The 16,833-nt window shown below is 43.9% G+C and overlaps 2 protein-coding genes across 3 annotated transcripts in view; one reads left to right on the plus strand and one right to left on the minus strand.

The window, feature by feature from the left end:
- DLG2 (discs large MAGUK scaffold protein 2) overlaps positions 1-10,783 on the minus strand; it is a 1,033,555-nt gene extending 1,022,772 nt beyond the window's left edge. The window contains exons 1-2 of the mRNA XM_050713155.1: positions 10,563-10,783; positions 8,777-9,832 (exon numbers count right to left, since the gene is read on the minus strand). Of these exons, the coding sequence (XP_050569112.1) occupies positions 8,777-8,795 (19 nt within the window). The 5' untranslated portion in view covers positions 8,796-9,832; positions 10,563-10,783. The remainder of the gene's footprint in view (positions 1-8,776; positions 9,833-10,562) is intronic.
- Positions 10,784-10,867: 84 nt separating this feature from the next.
- On the plus strand, positions 10,868-16,505 carry TMEM126A (transmembrane protein 126A). Of its 2 annotated transcripts, none has more exons than XM_035560414.2 (5): positions 10,868-10,986; positions 11,995-12,119; positions 14,268-14,461; positions 15,522-15,636; positions 16,250-16,505. In XM_035560414.2, the coding sequence occupies exons 2-5, from the start codon at positions 12,004-12,006 to the stop codon at positions 16,452-16,454; spliced, it is 630 nt and encodes a 209-aa protein (XP_035416307.1). In that variant the 5' UTR covers positions 10,868-10,986; positions 11,995-12,003; the 3' UTR covers positions 16,455-16,505. The 2 variants fall into 2 exon arrangements, with proteins under 2 accessions (XP_035416307.1, XP_035416308.1); XM_035560415.2 differs by lacking the exon at positions 10,868-10,986 and adding an exon at positions 11,005-11,115.
- Positions 16,506-16,833: the final 328 nt, after the last annotated feature.

The raw sequence follows: 16,833 nt of genomic DNA on the forward strand, positions 1-16,833 counted from the left end.
ATCCTGTTAGCACGCAGTGCTCTTGCATACAGAAGACCTGGGCTTCACAACTCCTACGTGAGACTGCCCTGAAAAATCTGAAGTTTCTAAACTGGAGGTAAAAGCCAGTTAAATTTTTGAAAGAAGCATAGGAAATGGTATACTGAGACAGTTGAGAGAGAGACAAAATTGCAGGTTACAATGCTTCGAAAGCCTTGAGAATTACTAAAAAATGCCAATCATTTATATATATTTATTTATATTATATATATTTATATATACATAAATGAGGTGCAAAAGAGGGGCAGCAGAGGGCCAGCAGACAGGGAAAGTGTGGCCCTGTACAAACCAGAAATCTCTCAGCACCTCTGGCCCTTCATGTAGGGCTTTAATAAGCCCTCAGGGAAAGGCCCCGCATGGGTTACACAACCTCGAGGAAATGTAAGGCCTTATGGATGTGACAAATAATATGTAGGGGTGATGAGCACTCACAACAAACAAGCAGAAGGGTTAAAAATGACTGTTCCTGGGAGCGCGTATAACAAGTGAGCCCACCTTCTGTCCTGGTAGGAAAACCAAGTGGACAGAAACAGGAGGGTTAACCATTTAAGTCAAAGTGATTACCCCACAGGCTTATTTCTAGGCTCTGGGCAGCCAGGGGAGGCTGCCACAGGGCCTACGGAGATTAAACTTGAGTCGGTGACTCTTTCAAAGAATGAAATTTAAAGTTAAGGTTTCACTGAGTCACCCCACGAAGAAACCTCGTGCTCTCCATTAACTGCAAAAGGAAGCGTTGCCTCCTGAATCAACCGTAGCCTTTGTGAATTCCCCGCACGGGCTGCCTTCCTGCAAAACAGATTTAGGAGCAGTTCAGTTGTGAAGGACTTGTTCAGACCTTGATGCTGTTAGCAGACCAGAAACGGGGCAGATATTCTGTGAGAAGAACTGCTATGCAAGTACAACCACAAGTTTTACAGGTCAGGGCAACGCTGTGTGCTCAGTTCCAACCCCTAGGACTTTTGTACATGGTTTACATTTCCAAAGCCTCTTATTCCCTCTTCTGGAATTATATTTATCCTAAAGCAGTCTCCAAAGCCTGGGTGAGAACCCGTGAATGCCACAGAGCAGACTGGTGGATGAAGCCAGACAGAAGTACCGTCAGCTTTACAGCACGCACACGCAAATGGCCAGGGAAGCAATGATAAGAACACTTGGGTTCCTTTTTTTGGCATGTTTGTTAGGAATCAGATGTTTTGTCCAATTTACTATACAGAAAACTGGATCTTTATGAAAAAAATCCGTTTTCCATGATAATTAGCTGCAATGTCAGTTTGTTGTCAGAGTGTCTTCACACTTGGTTTTACAGCACGTAACCGTACATCTGTTCTGTTAAAACGCTACCTTTACTTTGCTTTCTTTGAGTTTTAAATATATTCCTTAAAACTTGACTAAATGTACTTACCCAAGGAACAAGATAACTATATAAAGACCAGTTAGTGCCTGGCTCAGCATAAAACCATGGGAAACTTTTCTCCAGCGTTCAGCAGAAAGCATCCTGCAACCAAAGCTGCGTTCCTGGTGCCCCCCAGCCCAGCTGGGCTGGTGGGGATATCGGACCCCTGCAATCCCACGGGTATCCTTCCTCTACTCACCTCTTCCTGTAAATACTATTAACTCTCAAAAACAAACAAATAACAAAAAAATCACTCAATATTTAGTGTATGATCTGTTCATCTTATGTATCACTTTACTGTAATAAGATCCCCTTGCTCCTTATCAGTGGCTCATTGTGGGACCTTTTTTTCTTCCCACTAGATCACTTCTTTTCAGGGATCACAGAAGGGTTTAGCAACTGCTGGTATCAGCTACTAATCCCACAGGGGCCAATCCTTTTTCCTAGAGAGCTCTTTTTTTCCCAGCCACATTGAAGGTAAAGCGAGGACTGTTTGTTAGTGATCTTTTCTCACATTTCTTGTCCTGGCTTCATGGATTGTTTGGGTTTCAGATACACAAGCAGATTCTGAGGCCCTGAAGCTCCTTCTAGAATCAGAGAAACCCTGCAAGTGTAATTAGCTTCACCTGAACTTCTTGTTTCTGCCTTTCAAGTGTCACAACGTTAAAATCTAGGTGTAAAAATCAGCAATGCAAATAGGAAGACAGAATGAAAATGAAGCCACTCGCCCCCAAAATGATGTAGCACCAAATGAAAACCTCTTGTTTATGCAGCGGAATAAGGGCATCTTGACAGAGCTTAGCAGTCACAAAAATATGAAAGAGCCCTGCTTTGAAGAACAGCTGTGTCATACACAAAAATCTAGCTGTACAAATGTAGCTGTATGCCGTACACAAGGCTAGTGGAACTTGGTGGATAGTTGTAAGAGTAAAAAACAGGAGTTATACACTTATTACAGCTGTTGTATAAGTTCTTGCTTTCAAAGATTCAAATTTAAAAATAACATAAATGTGAAAATTGGAACAAGGCAGGCAGCTAACAAAAAGGCATCTGTTCTGGAATAAATCACTTCCAAACTCATACAAAACGAGCACTGTTTCGCATGAAAGAAAACAATGTGGAATTACGAAAATTCAGATCTAATCCAGTAACACCGACATCTTTCTGGAGATGCAATAAATAAATAAATAAATAAATAAATAAAAGAAATGGAATGAGATCCAGTCTTCTTTATTTATTACCAAAACACACATTATGATCTTACATTTTCCCAGAACCTCTTTGGATTTTTTCATTTAAGAACCTTTGTATTAGACTGGAGTCTCTCAGTTGATAAAACAAACAAAAAAAAAGAATTCTACATTTTGGATGTTAAACAATTGAATCTATACACCTGCAAAGTTTGGTTTGAGGTTTATTTGTGGTGGCTTTACTTTATTAAAAGCACAGCTCAGCAGGCACTCATCCCCAAGATGGTGTTGCTGGAGAGCACAACACCTAGGACTGAACTGGAAGGTGACGAATTACTGCTCTGCAGGGTAGCGACATATGCCATACAGCTAGGAGAGAGAGGAATGTGAAGCACTAAACGCTGGTTTGTTTGTAGAACCCAAATTGTCCATATTCTCTCCTTCCCAGAAGGAAGGAGAGAATGACTCACCTTCACTCACCTTTCTGACAAATGTGTTTTGAAGGAAGCATTTACCTCTTCTTCCCCAAAGTGAAGACAGACTTAAGGACTAAACTATCTTGGTGAAGAAAGTTTGATGCCAACAAAAGCTCCTCTGAAAAGCAGCCATTAAAAAGCAAACAGTTCCTTCACATATTTTGTGTGTTGGTTACTACTGTCGTCACCCATCAGGCCAAGGGAGCCCCACTGGCTATTTCTGGGATGAATAAGGCAAGAGAAAACGTGATCTTTACTTTTATAAACATACTGTTTGGCACAAAATCCTCAGTAAATACAAGATACCATAGTGAAACAGACCATAAATACTTGTAAGAAGCAAGAACCTGATATGGCCCGATCAAAATAAGCAAAACTGAGTAAGGCAGTTAATTCTCAAAATGAGAATGTCACCAATTTTCAGCAAAATGCTGAAGCAGGGGCTGCAAAATCACCTTTTAGCACCCTGGGCTACCAGTTACAAATTCAACTTTTTCTCTGTGATCACCCTCTGACATCTAACTTGGCCATCTGGAACAAAATCAGAAGGAAGGAAGGGAGGCTGAGAAGGGAAAAAAAAATGCTTATCATGCAAGATTCCGTTACTTCCACTGAGTGCAATATGTGTTTAACAGGAATGGGAGGAGAGGATGCACAGCTGCCTCTTGTCTCTATCAACAGCATGGCTGATTCCAGTTCTAGCGACTAACAGTACAACAATTTGTAACACTTTTTCCTGACAAAAATAACAAATAGTGTTAATTTATAGCACTCACAGAACACACAAGGTCAGGTCTCATAAAGATCTCAGGCAAGGGGATGTTTTTTCCCCCTACACGTTAAAGGAGAGGCTGAGATATCACCCACCTGAGCCCAGTGAGAGTGGCTACCCTGTGTTCCCGAAGCCAATGGGGAGACAGGAGGACAAGTGCCAAGAAGAAAATTTAGACCTCAGGTGGGTCAAAATGCCCTCTCTGGAGGTAAAAGTCTCTCTGCTGACTAAAGCAGCCCCCTGGGCTAACAAGGTGTGCATCCCATGGACGTGAGGCAACTAAAATGGGCAGGATCTGTTGTAAGAAAATCTGACAAATAGCAGAATGACGGTAGAATGCAAAAAAGCCCATAAAATTCACTACTTCCAATGCAGAGGCATCTTAACTTTGCAGCCTGCGCTTATACAACAAAGACTTGTTCTATATTGTGTCTGCTCCTACAGTCCTCTTGTGTGCAAAATGTGTCGCTGCTTCTCACAGAGGGAACACCCTGTGGCTGGAAAAAGATTACTGCCAGGGAAGAGGCTACATCCTTCAGTCATAGCTCTGTGGTGGAAGTTGGGAACGTTTAGACAGCGATTTTCTGCCACTCGTTCAATTCTTGGGGAACAAAAATTGTGCTTTTTGTAGTCTGTAAGCCTAGCCTACAAGTTTGCACTGCTGTTGATTCACTGTAAAAACTGTGAGGTAGTTTGACAAAACTTGGAGTGAAAAACGTCGCTTTTTAGCCATGTGCTTATTTGAGAGAATTTATTCAGCAACTGAGGTGACAAAAAGCTTGTAATACTTACTAGAATGAAACGGGAAACACAAATCTACTTCAATACATACTGGATTTCCTGCTTAGTAGGCTGTCAGGAGACTGCAACTACATTCACCAACATTTCTGAGCACCAAAAGTTACAGCCCTAAATTGAAATTTTGTTATTTAAAAAGAAGTTCAGGGCACAAAGAACTGCAGTGCATTAACAGGAGCTAACTTTGTCTGGCTCTCTATAAACTTTGCTTTTAGAATTCCTGCCCAATTGTTTTAGACCCCTTCCTTTCAACAAACCAGCCACATAAAATTTGTATTACCACTGCATAATCTAGCATTTCCTCAAGCATAGCTGTCACATTCTCCTAAACGGCACAGACCACATGGGATCAGATCAATGTTTTTTAATTCTTCTTGTTGATTGGTTTAATAAAATATGTCCTTGAAAGCGTTTCTTTATATAAGAGGTATGATGAAAAAAAATATCTATGTAAAACAGAACCAGCACGCCTTCATAAATTGACTACAAAGCAGAGAGAGTCAAAATATTCCTGGCAGCCCACAGGGTGCATCTGGCTCAAGATATGGTTCCTTTCAGTCTCAGAGCTGGAAAATGGGGTGAGGGCAGTATAAACCCCACTATTTAAGCATCTCCTACCGCCTAGACGCAGCCAGAAGTGTAAAGGTGTTGGCAGGGTTAGCACTCGTGCAGCCAGGCATTCACGTGTGGGGGCTCCTGCCACAGCCATGTGGATGGCAAGCAGGGCTCAGATCTGGCATCTGGTCTCTAGCACAGAGGAGCGTGGATCTAATTAGTTTTTTCTGTCACTGTGAAAGACATGAATGAGTTGCAGCAACATTTCATGCTCTTCAATATTTCGTGCATGAATCCAAAATAAATGCAATTACAAATCTAAATATAGTCCCTTACTGTTAACAGAAATCAAGAGGGGTATCTCTGGGAGGAAAGGAGAGAAGAGATATAAAAATATACAAAAAGCTGACTTCACTTACTAAGATTCTTCTGTATGGTAGTACTACTTCATTTTAAAGTGAAGATTTCCTCAAGAAGTTCCATAAATTTGTTTGGAATAGTTGTACTCAAACACACCCTAGTTTATTTGTGAAAGTAAAGCATAAATTAAGAGAAAATTATTTAATTCTCAAATTTGTGCATACCACATTGTCTCCAAATGGCACTATCCAACAAGGAACTTTGTAGCTAAACTCAAATGCCTAGTTTGATATAAAATTCAGTGTACTCAAAACAAGTGAAAGATGAGCAATCAAAAGCCAAAGAGAACAGCTGTTTGTTTCATCACGTAACAGCAGTAAAAGTACCCACACAGTTCTCATCCCAGATCTAAATGGAGCCCATTCAACACCTGCAGGGTACTTCCCTCTCCCTTTCCAGCCTTGTTTTTTTCCTCTCTTGAGACAGAAAGCAAGTGTGCCAACTCTGTCCATATTCTTGGGAATGTGGAGCCTTATTTCCCTCCCCAAAAAACTGAGAAAAGAAAATCATGTCACTCTAACACATCAGCCAAAGGCCTGGCATACCAACACAAACACGATGAGAACCAGCAGCACGCCTTTTTCTCCACATCCATAAAGAACTGGTACTCCCTCTAAGTTATATGGTTTTTACTATTAAACTATTTTTCCTGCCTAAGAAGGCCTAGACTTTTAAAAGCAAGATGGCAGACAATGCATTAAGCATTAAGGTGGAGTACGAATTATGTCCGAAGCTATGTGAAGTCTGTAGACCAGTGCTGGATGGGAGAGCTCTTTCAAAACTGAATCCTCAAAACACATTCACTGTTCTTTAGCAGGACCCACCACTGGTCCATGCCAAGGAATGCAGAGTTTGGTAACACCTTCCAGGGATAAATACCAGGATATTTAAAAAATAATAGTCTCAGTACCGAGTTTAGGGGAATATTTTGATCAAAATCCAAAAGAGCAACACGTAGAGAAGAGCTGAAATGGAGGGGGATAATCCTGTTCTTACCGATGCTATTGAAACGCACCATTTTGTACGGCGCAGAAGCGAGCGCCCCAAGATTTCCACAGATGGCATGGGTAGGGAGGACAGAAGACATGAACTCCCAAACTCCAAAGTACATAAGACCAGAAAGGGAAAACAAATCATTAACAGAAGCATGAAACCAGTTAGAGCCAAAGTGCTGTCACAAACATTAAGCAAACAAACGGAAAAAAGAAGAAAAAGAAAACCCACAGGGAAAAAAACCATCAATCTCCTTTGGTCACTGGAATATTATGGATTACTTATAACAAAAGCAGATTTTTTTTTAACTGATAGCGTGTTTCAAGTTGTCAGCAGGCTTTTAATTACATTCAGAAAGTTGGAGTCTATTGCATGGAGTAGACAAATTAAGCCATCCAAAATAATAATAAAGTTGCTGATTCGCTAACATTTGTAAGCCTGCAATTCATATGCTTAAATACATTTTTAGCAGTATCTTCTTAATACCCAAATACATTCACACTGGCAACTTCAGCACACTGACTGATGGGATAATTTAAAGTATTTCAAGGAGGATATTTGGGTCTCTTGAGATTATATTTAAAATTTGGCAAAATAGAAGGAGAAATTAAAGCCTCGACGTACATTAAGACAGAACTAGACCGTCTGGAAACAAACAGGAACTCCACCGATTTTTAAGGCCAGAAGGGACCGCTGTGATTGCCCATCTAACTTCCTGAACAAAGGACCTTGTAGGATTTCACCCCCAAAATCCTGCCAAGTATTCTGAACCTGAAACACAGCCAAACATGCTGCACAGAAACATCCTTAGGGTCATTCACCTAATTCAGAGTTAACAGTTAAAAGTCTAAAAAGACTGTCTTAATTTTCCTTCCGTAAACAGGTAAAGCATGCAAGCCTCACAGTGCATTAGGGTGATGTGTTAGAGCACAGCAACGTGAATTATTAAGTGTGATGTTCCTCCATACACGATCTGTTTGCTACTACACACAAGTGTAAGTAATTACGTGAATGACAATGATTCATTAAAACATTTCAGGTTTCAAATTTGGTCTCTACACTGTCATCTGTCAAAATACAATCACAAAATCCCACTCGTTGTTTTTGGTTTGAAAGCATTTCTAGCAATCTGTGTGGTTTTATTATTATTATTTACACAGTAAATGGTAACTCATAACCAACACCAAAGGGATATTGCCTACCAGGAAAAGAATGAAAAGTCCCACTGACTGTATCCCCATTTGTGTTGTGAAACATTCACTTTTTGTTCCTTCCCCCACGCTTTGGTATCAGACCCAGGGATGCGTCAAATCCTAGGACATCTGGAGAGATGAGCTGAACATAAAAGGTTCACTTGCCATTTATTCTATGAGCATTTTCTGAAACTTTAAATACGTGCCATGTTTACCAGACATGACCCAAGGTCTACAAGTGTTTTCAGGGTAAGAATTTTCCCCAGTATTTCGCAATTCTTGTGTGAACACTGGCAACCACATTTTCCAAAGCTGCTTCTATACTTGCTGTAATCACAAACTTTACGGCAGAAGGGGCAAAACGTAAGGCTGGTCATCTGTTTTTAAATGCTGCCACACTACAGTCACAGATGTAGTACTTTCACATTGTATTACAGCATGGAAATCAAAGTTAATTAAAGTTGCATTTTAAAAAACACGTTCAAATCACCTTCAAAACACAACTCTTGGAACTTTTATTTAAAATTAACTTTGGAACTTTGCTATTTGTTTACGCTGCTACTGCTGGCTGATGTTTATCCGCTAAAAAGGTAGAGAATAGAAAATAGCCCAAACCCATGATTTTAAAATTCATTAGTGTTTGTAAGACAGGCTTCTCACAGCATTAAATGCCAAGCTCTTGGTGTCTGTTCAAGATCTCTGATGGCTCATCCTTACAAAATAAATATTTAAGGCCAAATTTGACACGACAGATCTTAAAACATGCCATAAAAATACTTTTAACAATTTCTATTGTAAGTGCACCAATTTTTCTCCCATTTTCAGCGCAGAAGAAAAACAATTTCAATCCCCCATTAAAACACTTTTAATTTCAAATTAGAAGCACTAGGAATCAACAATCTAACAACATGGAGATGCAAAATGAGATATGAAGCTTCATTGCCCACCTTTCTTCTTGACTGGCATTCTTCCTCCTACTTCTGAATCTGGTTGCAAGCACTTATTTAGGTATTAACGATGTACTACTGGAGCACTGCGAGGTCAGGATCTGGCTATCTATTGCAAAACACTTCTACAGTTCAGTTAGGAAATGCAGCTTCAATCTTCATTTCTATCAGTACTTGCTGTTTTCTTGTATTGGATTTCCGATGCTTCCCATAAATAAGAAAAAAGGGGAAAAAAAAGAAGCTTTTTGATTTAAGAGATGCTTTCAATTTCTTTAAAATATATTTGAATCTATAAAAATACAAGAGAAAATGCTCCTTGGCAATACAAAACCCTATTACAACTCCTCTTCTGGCAGCAAAGTTTGAAAATTAAAAGATTTTATGCAATACAATTAAGGCACAGTCCATCTCTAGGCAGCTGTCTCAATACTCCACCTGTACATGCTCAAAAACATGTTATTTGCAGGACAAAAACTCCCAAATAATCCAAAGGAGGAGGAAGACAAAAAACAATCCAAAGTGACTCTTTAAACTTCTTTCACTTCTTGAATGAATTTTGCTAGCTCTGTATTGATTACACAGCAGACTGAAAAGGTCCCTTTTTCCTCACCAGACAACAGCCTTCAAGTATCACCCTCTTACCCACCAGAAATCACTGGCCAGTCACTTTCATTTTTATTATCTGCAAGCCACCCAGCCTTACGGTCTTTAATGTCCCTCTGATCCTCCCATGTATTAAAACAGAGGATTGAAAAGGAGGAAAGCAATCCCTTGACCTGGAATTATTAAAGTGACAGTGCTGCTCACTGGGCACTTTGGCAAAGCAGATTGCTTTCTAGTGGAGTCATTTACTTCATGCCATTTCTTCCCTTGCAAAGCAGCCACCTCGTCAGAGAGGGATAAGGAGAGTTAGGAGAAGAGCTTCACAAATGGTTCATTTTCAGAGATAATGAAGGATTACTGAAATAAAAAGCAAGCCATGAGATCAGTCCAGAGTTTCCCACTCAGAAGTGCAGCTGCTTGGCTTCAACATGAGCTCTCTCACTCTCCCATTTTCTGAAAAACAAAAAGAGAGACACAGAAAAGGGATAGATTTTCCTCATCTAGCTCGTTAGGAAAAAAAAATACTATGAAAAAGGTGGACAAGCTCCAAATGCTTCCCTTCCCCGCACGAGGAGCTGTGATGCACATGACAGGGCTTTGCTTTGCATCAACTTCTTTAGGAGACTGAAACTGAATTAGTGAAGGGGGGGCGGCTCTGTTTTGCTCTTTAATGTTCACAACTGAGATCTGTCTCGCCTTCCCCCCCACACCTCGCTTCACCAGCCCCAAAAAGGGATTCCCTGGTGCTTTTTGGAGGGGGACAGCGCAGAGGGGGCTGGCTTGCCCTGAGGAGAACTGGGGTGGGATGCAGAACCGGCGGGGGGGGGGGGGGGGGGGGGGGGGGGGGAAGATAGATGCAGAACTGGAGGAGCCGGGCTAGATTTAAGGAAAAGGACCATTTTCCTCAGGATGAGGACGGAGCTGGGGCGGAGCGAGGAAGCAGCCAGGGGTAGGGACGGACACAAAGGAGGAAAGGGGGGCGGCGAGAGGGGGGAAAGGGCAAAGGCAGGGGTCGGCCCGGAGGGGGGGGTGAAGGGTCTGAGGGGAATGGGGCCGGGAGCCCTAAGGGGAATGGGGCCGGGAGCCCTAAGGGGAACGGGGCCCAGGGCCTGAGGGGAACGGGACCGCGGGCTCTGAGGGGAATGGGGCCGCGGGGCCTGAGGGGAGAGGGTCAGCGGGTTACCCCGAGGGCTGGGCCTCCCCCATGGAGGGCTCCTCGCTCCGCTAGGGGGAGTCCCCGCGTCTGGGCCGCCGGCTGCAGGCTCCCCGCTCAGCCCCGTCTCCATGGAGGAGCCGCCGCCGCCGCCATCCGCCGCCATCCACCGCCCCTAGCAACGGGCAGCCCGCCCTCTCCCGCCGCCCGAGCAGCCAGTGGGAAGCCGCCGTGCTGCGCAGCTCGGGCGGGACGCCCAATCAAAGGCGTTCTCTGAAACCTCTGAAACAAGATGGCGGCGCCCACAAGGGGGCGGGCTAGAGATGGGAGGAGCCGTGCAGGAAGGGCCGGGAGGAGCCATGTTGTACGGCGGCTGGGAGCAGCCATGTTGTACGGGCCGGGCGTGGCGGCGGCCATGTTGTAGGCGGCCGGGGACCTGAGGCGGAGCGGCTCGGTGAGAGGGGGGCGGGCGGGCTGCGGACCCGGGACGTCTCAGATCGCGGTGTTGGGACCCTCTTGGGGATTGTGGAGGGAGTTGGGAGGGGAAACTGCGGAGAGGCGCCTCCCAGAGCGAGCTGCCTCGGTATTTCGCCGTTTTTAAGGCTTTTTACTTCAGGAGGGTAGGCGGGGGGGCGAGGCCCAGGTCCGCCGTCGCTGCCTCCCCCCGTGTGTCCTGAGGTGAAACCAGGCACGGGCTTGCAGTCAGGAAAGGAATTAGGGCAAGTTTAGGAAGCAAATTTAAGTTTGGGAAGCTCTCCTCTGTGGTAAGATACGTAGAAAAGGCGTTTTAGTCGCTAGATGCAGAGCTTAATCAAAAGCTTTAAGGCCTGATCAAAAACGTGTAAGCGTTCTGGCTTGATACAGCTAGCAGTACTAATGGTAAAAGCTATTAGTTGTGGAACGTAAAACCAGAGTATACAGCCTCGTGATGCATTTAATTCTTTATAAAGCATGGATTTTTTTTTTAATTTCCGTTTTGGCAGTGAAGTCAACTTAAAGCTGCCCAAAGCAGTGGTGCTTTTGGCGCCCTTCCTTGTGCCACTGGCACTAGGAATTGCTGTATCAGAGGTGATCAGGCTGGAAGAAAAATGATTGCCCATCATTAAGCGGATCTCCTCCTGTGGGAGTTTAGCAAGTGGTGTATGGCCCCAGGGTTGGAGGTGCTCAGGCAGGAATGTCAGGAGGATGAAGCAATCCATTTTGGTCACAGCAAGTACTTAAGTTGGCTTAGGGCACTTGTAAAACCCCAATTGCAGCATGCTCCCACTAAAGAAAGTAGTTTGATGAGTCAGAAATGTCAGACTTGTGAAGCTGGATTGTGCCCTCTACATCTGAAAACTCCGCCGTGAAAAATAAGAAGTGAAATAGTGATTGCGTACTGAAAGAGAATGTAAATGTTCATTTGGTACGTACTGGGGGGGTGTAACTGATTACATTTCTTTGCTTGTTCCCTATGATCCAGGACTTCAAGATGACAGGAAGAGAATTTCTTGAACTAGATTCTCCAGCGCAGAGACTATATTTGGAAAGAATAAAGCGGATGGAAATCATACAGAAGTTGCTAAATGAGCTTCCTAAAACAGACCAGTAAGTGTCAGTAAAATAAATGAACTGCAGCAAACATTTAAAGTCTTTTGAAGGCTTTTTTCTTCATTTTTATATTGCAAATCTTCCTTGCAGCTACAAAAATACTGAATTGCAAAGGCGCTAATTTTTGTCCAGAACAGAAAACTTGGTTTGTGTATTTTTTTAATATGTTTAGTTCACTGTTCTTGGTGGTCCTGCTCAGCTGCTTTCTGGCGTGAACTCCCCAGTGCTTAGGGTTCCAGGATGGCTGATTAGCCCTGACTAGCTCTGAGCTTTCATACAGCCCTGTGCTAGAGCTAACAGATTTTCTAGGAAACAAATGTTGGAGAGCGTAAGGCAGATACCCTTGTGGTTCTGCAGGAATCGTCCTGCATCCTGCAGAGCTGGCCTGGGGCCAGAACCGAGCGAGCATCAAGCTGCTAGTTTCTGCATTTCGTTCTGCACGGCTCCCCCATTTCAGGAAGGTGAGACTGAAGCAGCCAGGTGGTGGTGTAAAAGTAAACCAGAGCTGTACACCGGGCTCGTCAGCAGGGGTTCTGCGCGGCTCAAAAATAGATAAGTGTCTTCTGGGCCTCACAAACATTTTTGTGCTTTGTGGCATGGTATTTCAGTGCAAAACCTTACTGGTCCTGAGCTGGTTTACGTGTGTGTATCTTGCATAAGTTGTGTACGAATAATTTAGAGTAATGGGAAGCTTTTTTTTTTTTTTTAATAGGATGAAATTGCAAACCACAGCTAATAACACAGGGCCTCCCCACACAGGTGAGAAAGGACAACGCCAAGCCTTTATCCTTAACGTTACTGGTGGTATAGCTTTGTGTAGGATCTGCTGTGCTTGCATGCAACTTAACAACACTTCTCCTTCCCCGGAAGGCCTGGGAACTAAGGGGGAGGCAAATACCTCAGTGGTGACATGGCAACATCTTGATAGAAACTGTGGTACCTAGAGGTTATTGGGCCTTGGAAGGAAATAGCCATCATAAAAGAATGGCAGAATGTACCAAAAGCTCATGGTTTTAATGTGAGGGAGCTAGTATTTTAACAAACAAAAACAAAGCCTTCCTTTTTTTTTTTTTTTGAGTGTAGCTGTTCCATATATCAGTAAACCAGATGAGATTCGGCTCATCCTGGGTACATCAACGTGCTCCGCTTTGCTTTCTTAAATAGCAAGCTAGATTTTAATCTGTCCTCTGCATGTATGCATATGCACACATGCATTTCACTTTGGCTGTAAGTACAGAATTTTGCAAATAAATATGACATTTGGCCTAGCGTAAAATTTGACCAGTTGAATATTTTATTTTCTTTAGGTCTTTAGTGGTAAATCCAATTTATGACAAGTTTTAAAACACACTTAACGTAATAACACTGGCACAGCCTCAGAGCCAAAGTGCCTTCCAGTTACTTGCTCTGCCTGGCAGTGGTTGTCGTTCTTGGGATTTTTACATTTGTGGAAACCTAAAGTGAAGCATTGTTTCCATTAATCAACTGACTGCCAGGTATAATGATAAAGATAAAAACGCACAACTTCTTTCTGCAAGTCAAATGAAATAAGTCACGGACTGCTCATCAGGCTCGTCAAACTGGCGCACGTTTCCGTTCCCTCTCTTCTGTTGCTTGCTGTGATGGGATGCATTCCAGTGGGAACTGCTCGTCAGGCTATTAATTGCTGCCTGTCTCTGACCAGACCTCGTTCTAGTCTGTGGTCACCATGTTATAGGTTACACCACCTCTGTTGCCATCGTCGTCCCTCGATCTATTCTGTACGCTTTTCTGTTGAAACTAAATCTGTACTTCCAGTTGCACGGGCTAGAAACAAGGCCGATCGCAGGAGCTAGCTGGGATTCTTTCTCAGAAACCATTCTCCTTAGAAACACACTGATTAGGAGAGCAAATGTGTTAAAACTTCCATTAGTTGTAACAGGAAAAATTGTAGAAAAGGCTTCTCAGTGTTTCTGACACTTCACTCAGGACCCCTGTGTAAGCTCAGGCATAGAGCAAAGGACGCTGTGCTGGTTGCTGCTGAAAGTAATTACTCCTCGTTTCACGTCGCAAGACATTTACCATCCCTTCTTACTGCAGAGTACTCAGAAATGAATTGTAGCACATAACTGTAACTATTTTACACTTCTTTTCCTTCTTTTACAGGAACCTTTGCAATCATGGATCATACTTCCTTGCAGGAAATTCAAGCTTATGTGGCTTAACAGCCAATAATTACTTCAGGAAGATCCTAAACGTCAGAAAGGCTGCCATAGTGTCTGCTTTGCCGATGGCTGTTATTCCATTTCTCTCAACAGCAGCAGTTTATGAAGTCTTTGTGCGCGAACCTTTATTTGCAGGTAAAACTTCATTATTTGTTGTTTTCTAAAGGCCTTTGCTTTCTTGAAAACGGTGGCTGCTAAAGAGGAGTTTGAGAAATACATTGGGCAGCAGTGAGTTCTTCAAATTGTGAGTGGGAGAGTATGTATGTATGTATATTTATAAATACACATTTTTTCCTGTTACGCATCACTGATTTTAAGTACTTTTCACTCAGGAGGGCATGGTGAATTGGTATTTGAACTGCAACAGAGCAGTGTGGTTTCCACAATCGGTATGATTTTATTTGAAGGTCAATTTCAGAGTGATATATTCCCTGTGGGTTGGTGTCTTGGGTTTGCGTGGCAAAGTTTTGGTAGTGGGGGCCTGCAAGGGTGGCCTCTGTGAGCAGAGCCCAGCAGCTGCTCTGTGTCAGATCAGAGCCAGCTCCAGACAGCTCTGAAAGGTACCTGCCACTGGCCAGAGCCAAGCCATGAGCGACGCTGGTTGGGCTTCTGGGAGAGCAGAGTTAAAGAATGGAAAAAAAAATCCTGCTGTGCTACAGCAGCTGGAAGATAGGGGTGAGAACTGAGGGAGAAGCAGCACTGCAGCCCCCAAGGTGAGTGCAGCAGGAGGGCAGGAGGTGCTCCAGGCACGCAGCACAAGTTCCCCTGCAGCCCGTGGAGAGGCCCCTGGTGGAGCAGGCTGTCCCCCTGCAGCCCATGGGTCCCACATGGAGCAGATCTCCACGCTGCAGCCCGTGGAGGAGCCCCCGGTGGAGCAGGTGGATGTGGCCTGGAGGAGGCTGCGGCCCATGGAGAGCCCCCACAGGAGCAGGCCCCGGGCCGGAGCTGCAGCCTGTGGAGAGGAGCCCACGCAGGAGCAGGGGGTCTGGGGGGAGCTGCCGCCCGTGGGGGACCCGTGCTGGAGCAGTTTGCTCCTGGGGGATGGACCCCGTGGTATGGACCCATGCTGGAGCAGTTCTTGAAGAGCTGCAGCCTGTGGGCAGCCCCCGCAGGCTCAGTTCGGGAAGGACGGCATCCCATGGGGGGGACCCCACGCGCTGCGTGTTGACAATGAACTGTTCTGTCTGTCATGCAGGTGAGCTGAACTGTGAAGTCTGCACTGTGGTCAGAGGAGGATTAGTAGGGGCTGTTGTGGGTGGTCTCTATCCTATTATCATGGCTCTCCCTGTGAACGCAAGCCTTGCAGCCAGGTATGTCTTACTAACCTGCAGTGAGGGAAAAATTTTGTCTGTCACATCCTCAGTTCTCAGTTTAAGTTCTGTGGATTTTCAGTCTTTGCACACCTATCTTTTTGCACGGTTTTCCTACATGGAATTTACATTAATCGGCTAATTACAGGGATAAGTTCATAAGAGCTGTGCTACCAAGATCTGCAAAACTGGTCCGTTGTAAAACACTCGAGTTTAGCATGGAACCACGATGTGCCTGGGTTTATTAAGTTGCAGTTGCCACCCTGCTGAGGGGTGGAGATGGCCCACTGGTGCTTGGCTGGGCAGCTGAGAACTGTTCCTGGTGCTGAGCAAGGCCCAGCACCCAAACTCCCTGGTGGGTAATTTTTGTAGGTTGGGGTCAGAGCGCAGCGAGGGGATGGTGAGACCCGGCAAGACCCCAGTGCATGGTCAGGAGGTTTTCTGGTATTTATCCGCAGAGAGAACGCAGTGCCCAGTGCCACCAGGTGACTTTAACTTAGGAGAGGAGGGAGAGAATGAATATCTACCAAAGTATTTGTAAGGACTTAAATACTGGTGTTCAAATTGGATGGAGAAAAAACCTGAAGTTTCTACCACTTTTTTTGTTCTTTAGGTATGCTTCATCTCCCTTGCCAGGGAAAGAGAACTTACTACGCTTCTGGCTCATGGTTTCTCGGCCTGTCTTTAGAAAGATGAGTTTCGGTGTGCTGATACAGGTTCTGACTGGATTTTATCTCGCCACTAAGCATCATGGAATATACATCAAAATACTAGAGAACATGAAGCCAAGTAGGGATCCTGAAGAGCTACAAGCCTGAAGTGAAAGAACTTTCTGGTTGCCTTGGATAAGTAATAAACAAAGAAAGAAGTTTTTGCTTGCTGTCTTTTTTAATAGAAACAAACAAACAAACAAACAAAAAAGGTCAAGACTGTGCTGATATTCTTCAGCTTCAAACTTAAATGGAAATTAAGTTTTTCATTCTGTCATGCTTGCTAAAGTACACCTTACTAAACAACTCTGTAAGGACAGGTGTTTTTCTTTGGAAATTGAAAAAAATATATTTTATATTGCATGCTTAATGTTTGGCTCTAGAGTGGTGATGCTATGTTTTCTGGAACCGGCATAAATATTAGTGAAAAAAGCTTTTTAGCGATGATAATGCAACCCACGCTGATAAAAAATTAAAAAAACAGGCT

This window comes from Cygnus atratus, chromosome 1 (genome assembly GCF_013377495.2).
Source record: "Cygnus atratus isolate AKBS03 ecotype Queensland, Australia chromosome 1, CAtr_DNAZoo_HiC_assembly, whole genome shotgun sequence".
Classification (NCBI taxonomy): domain Eukaryota; kingdom Metazoa; phylum Chordata; class Aves; order Anseriformes; family Anatidae; genus Cygnus; species Cygnus atratus.

Bases quoted from the DNA above. Each gene is read 5' to 3' on its own strand.
- TMEM126A (XM_035560414.2), top strand. From the start codon at position 12,004: ATGACAGGAAGAGAATTTCTTGAACTAGATTCTCCAGCGCAGAGACTA. The intron at 14,462-15,521 runs GTAAAACTTCAT...TCTGTCATGCAG, and splicing joins GCGCGAACCTTTATTTGCAG to GTGAGCTGAACTGTGAAGTC. The intron at 15,637-16,249 runs GTATGTCTTACT...TTTGTTCTTTAG, and splicing joins AACGCAAGCCTTGCAGCCAG to GTATGCTTCATCTCCCTTGC.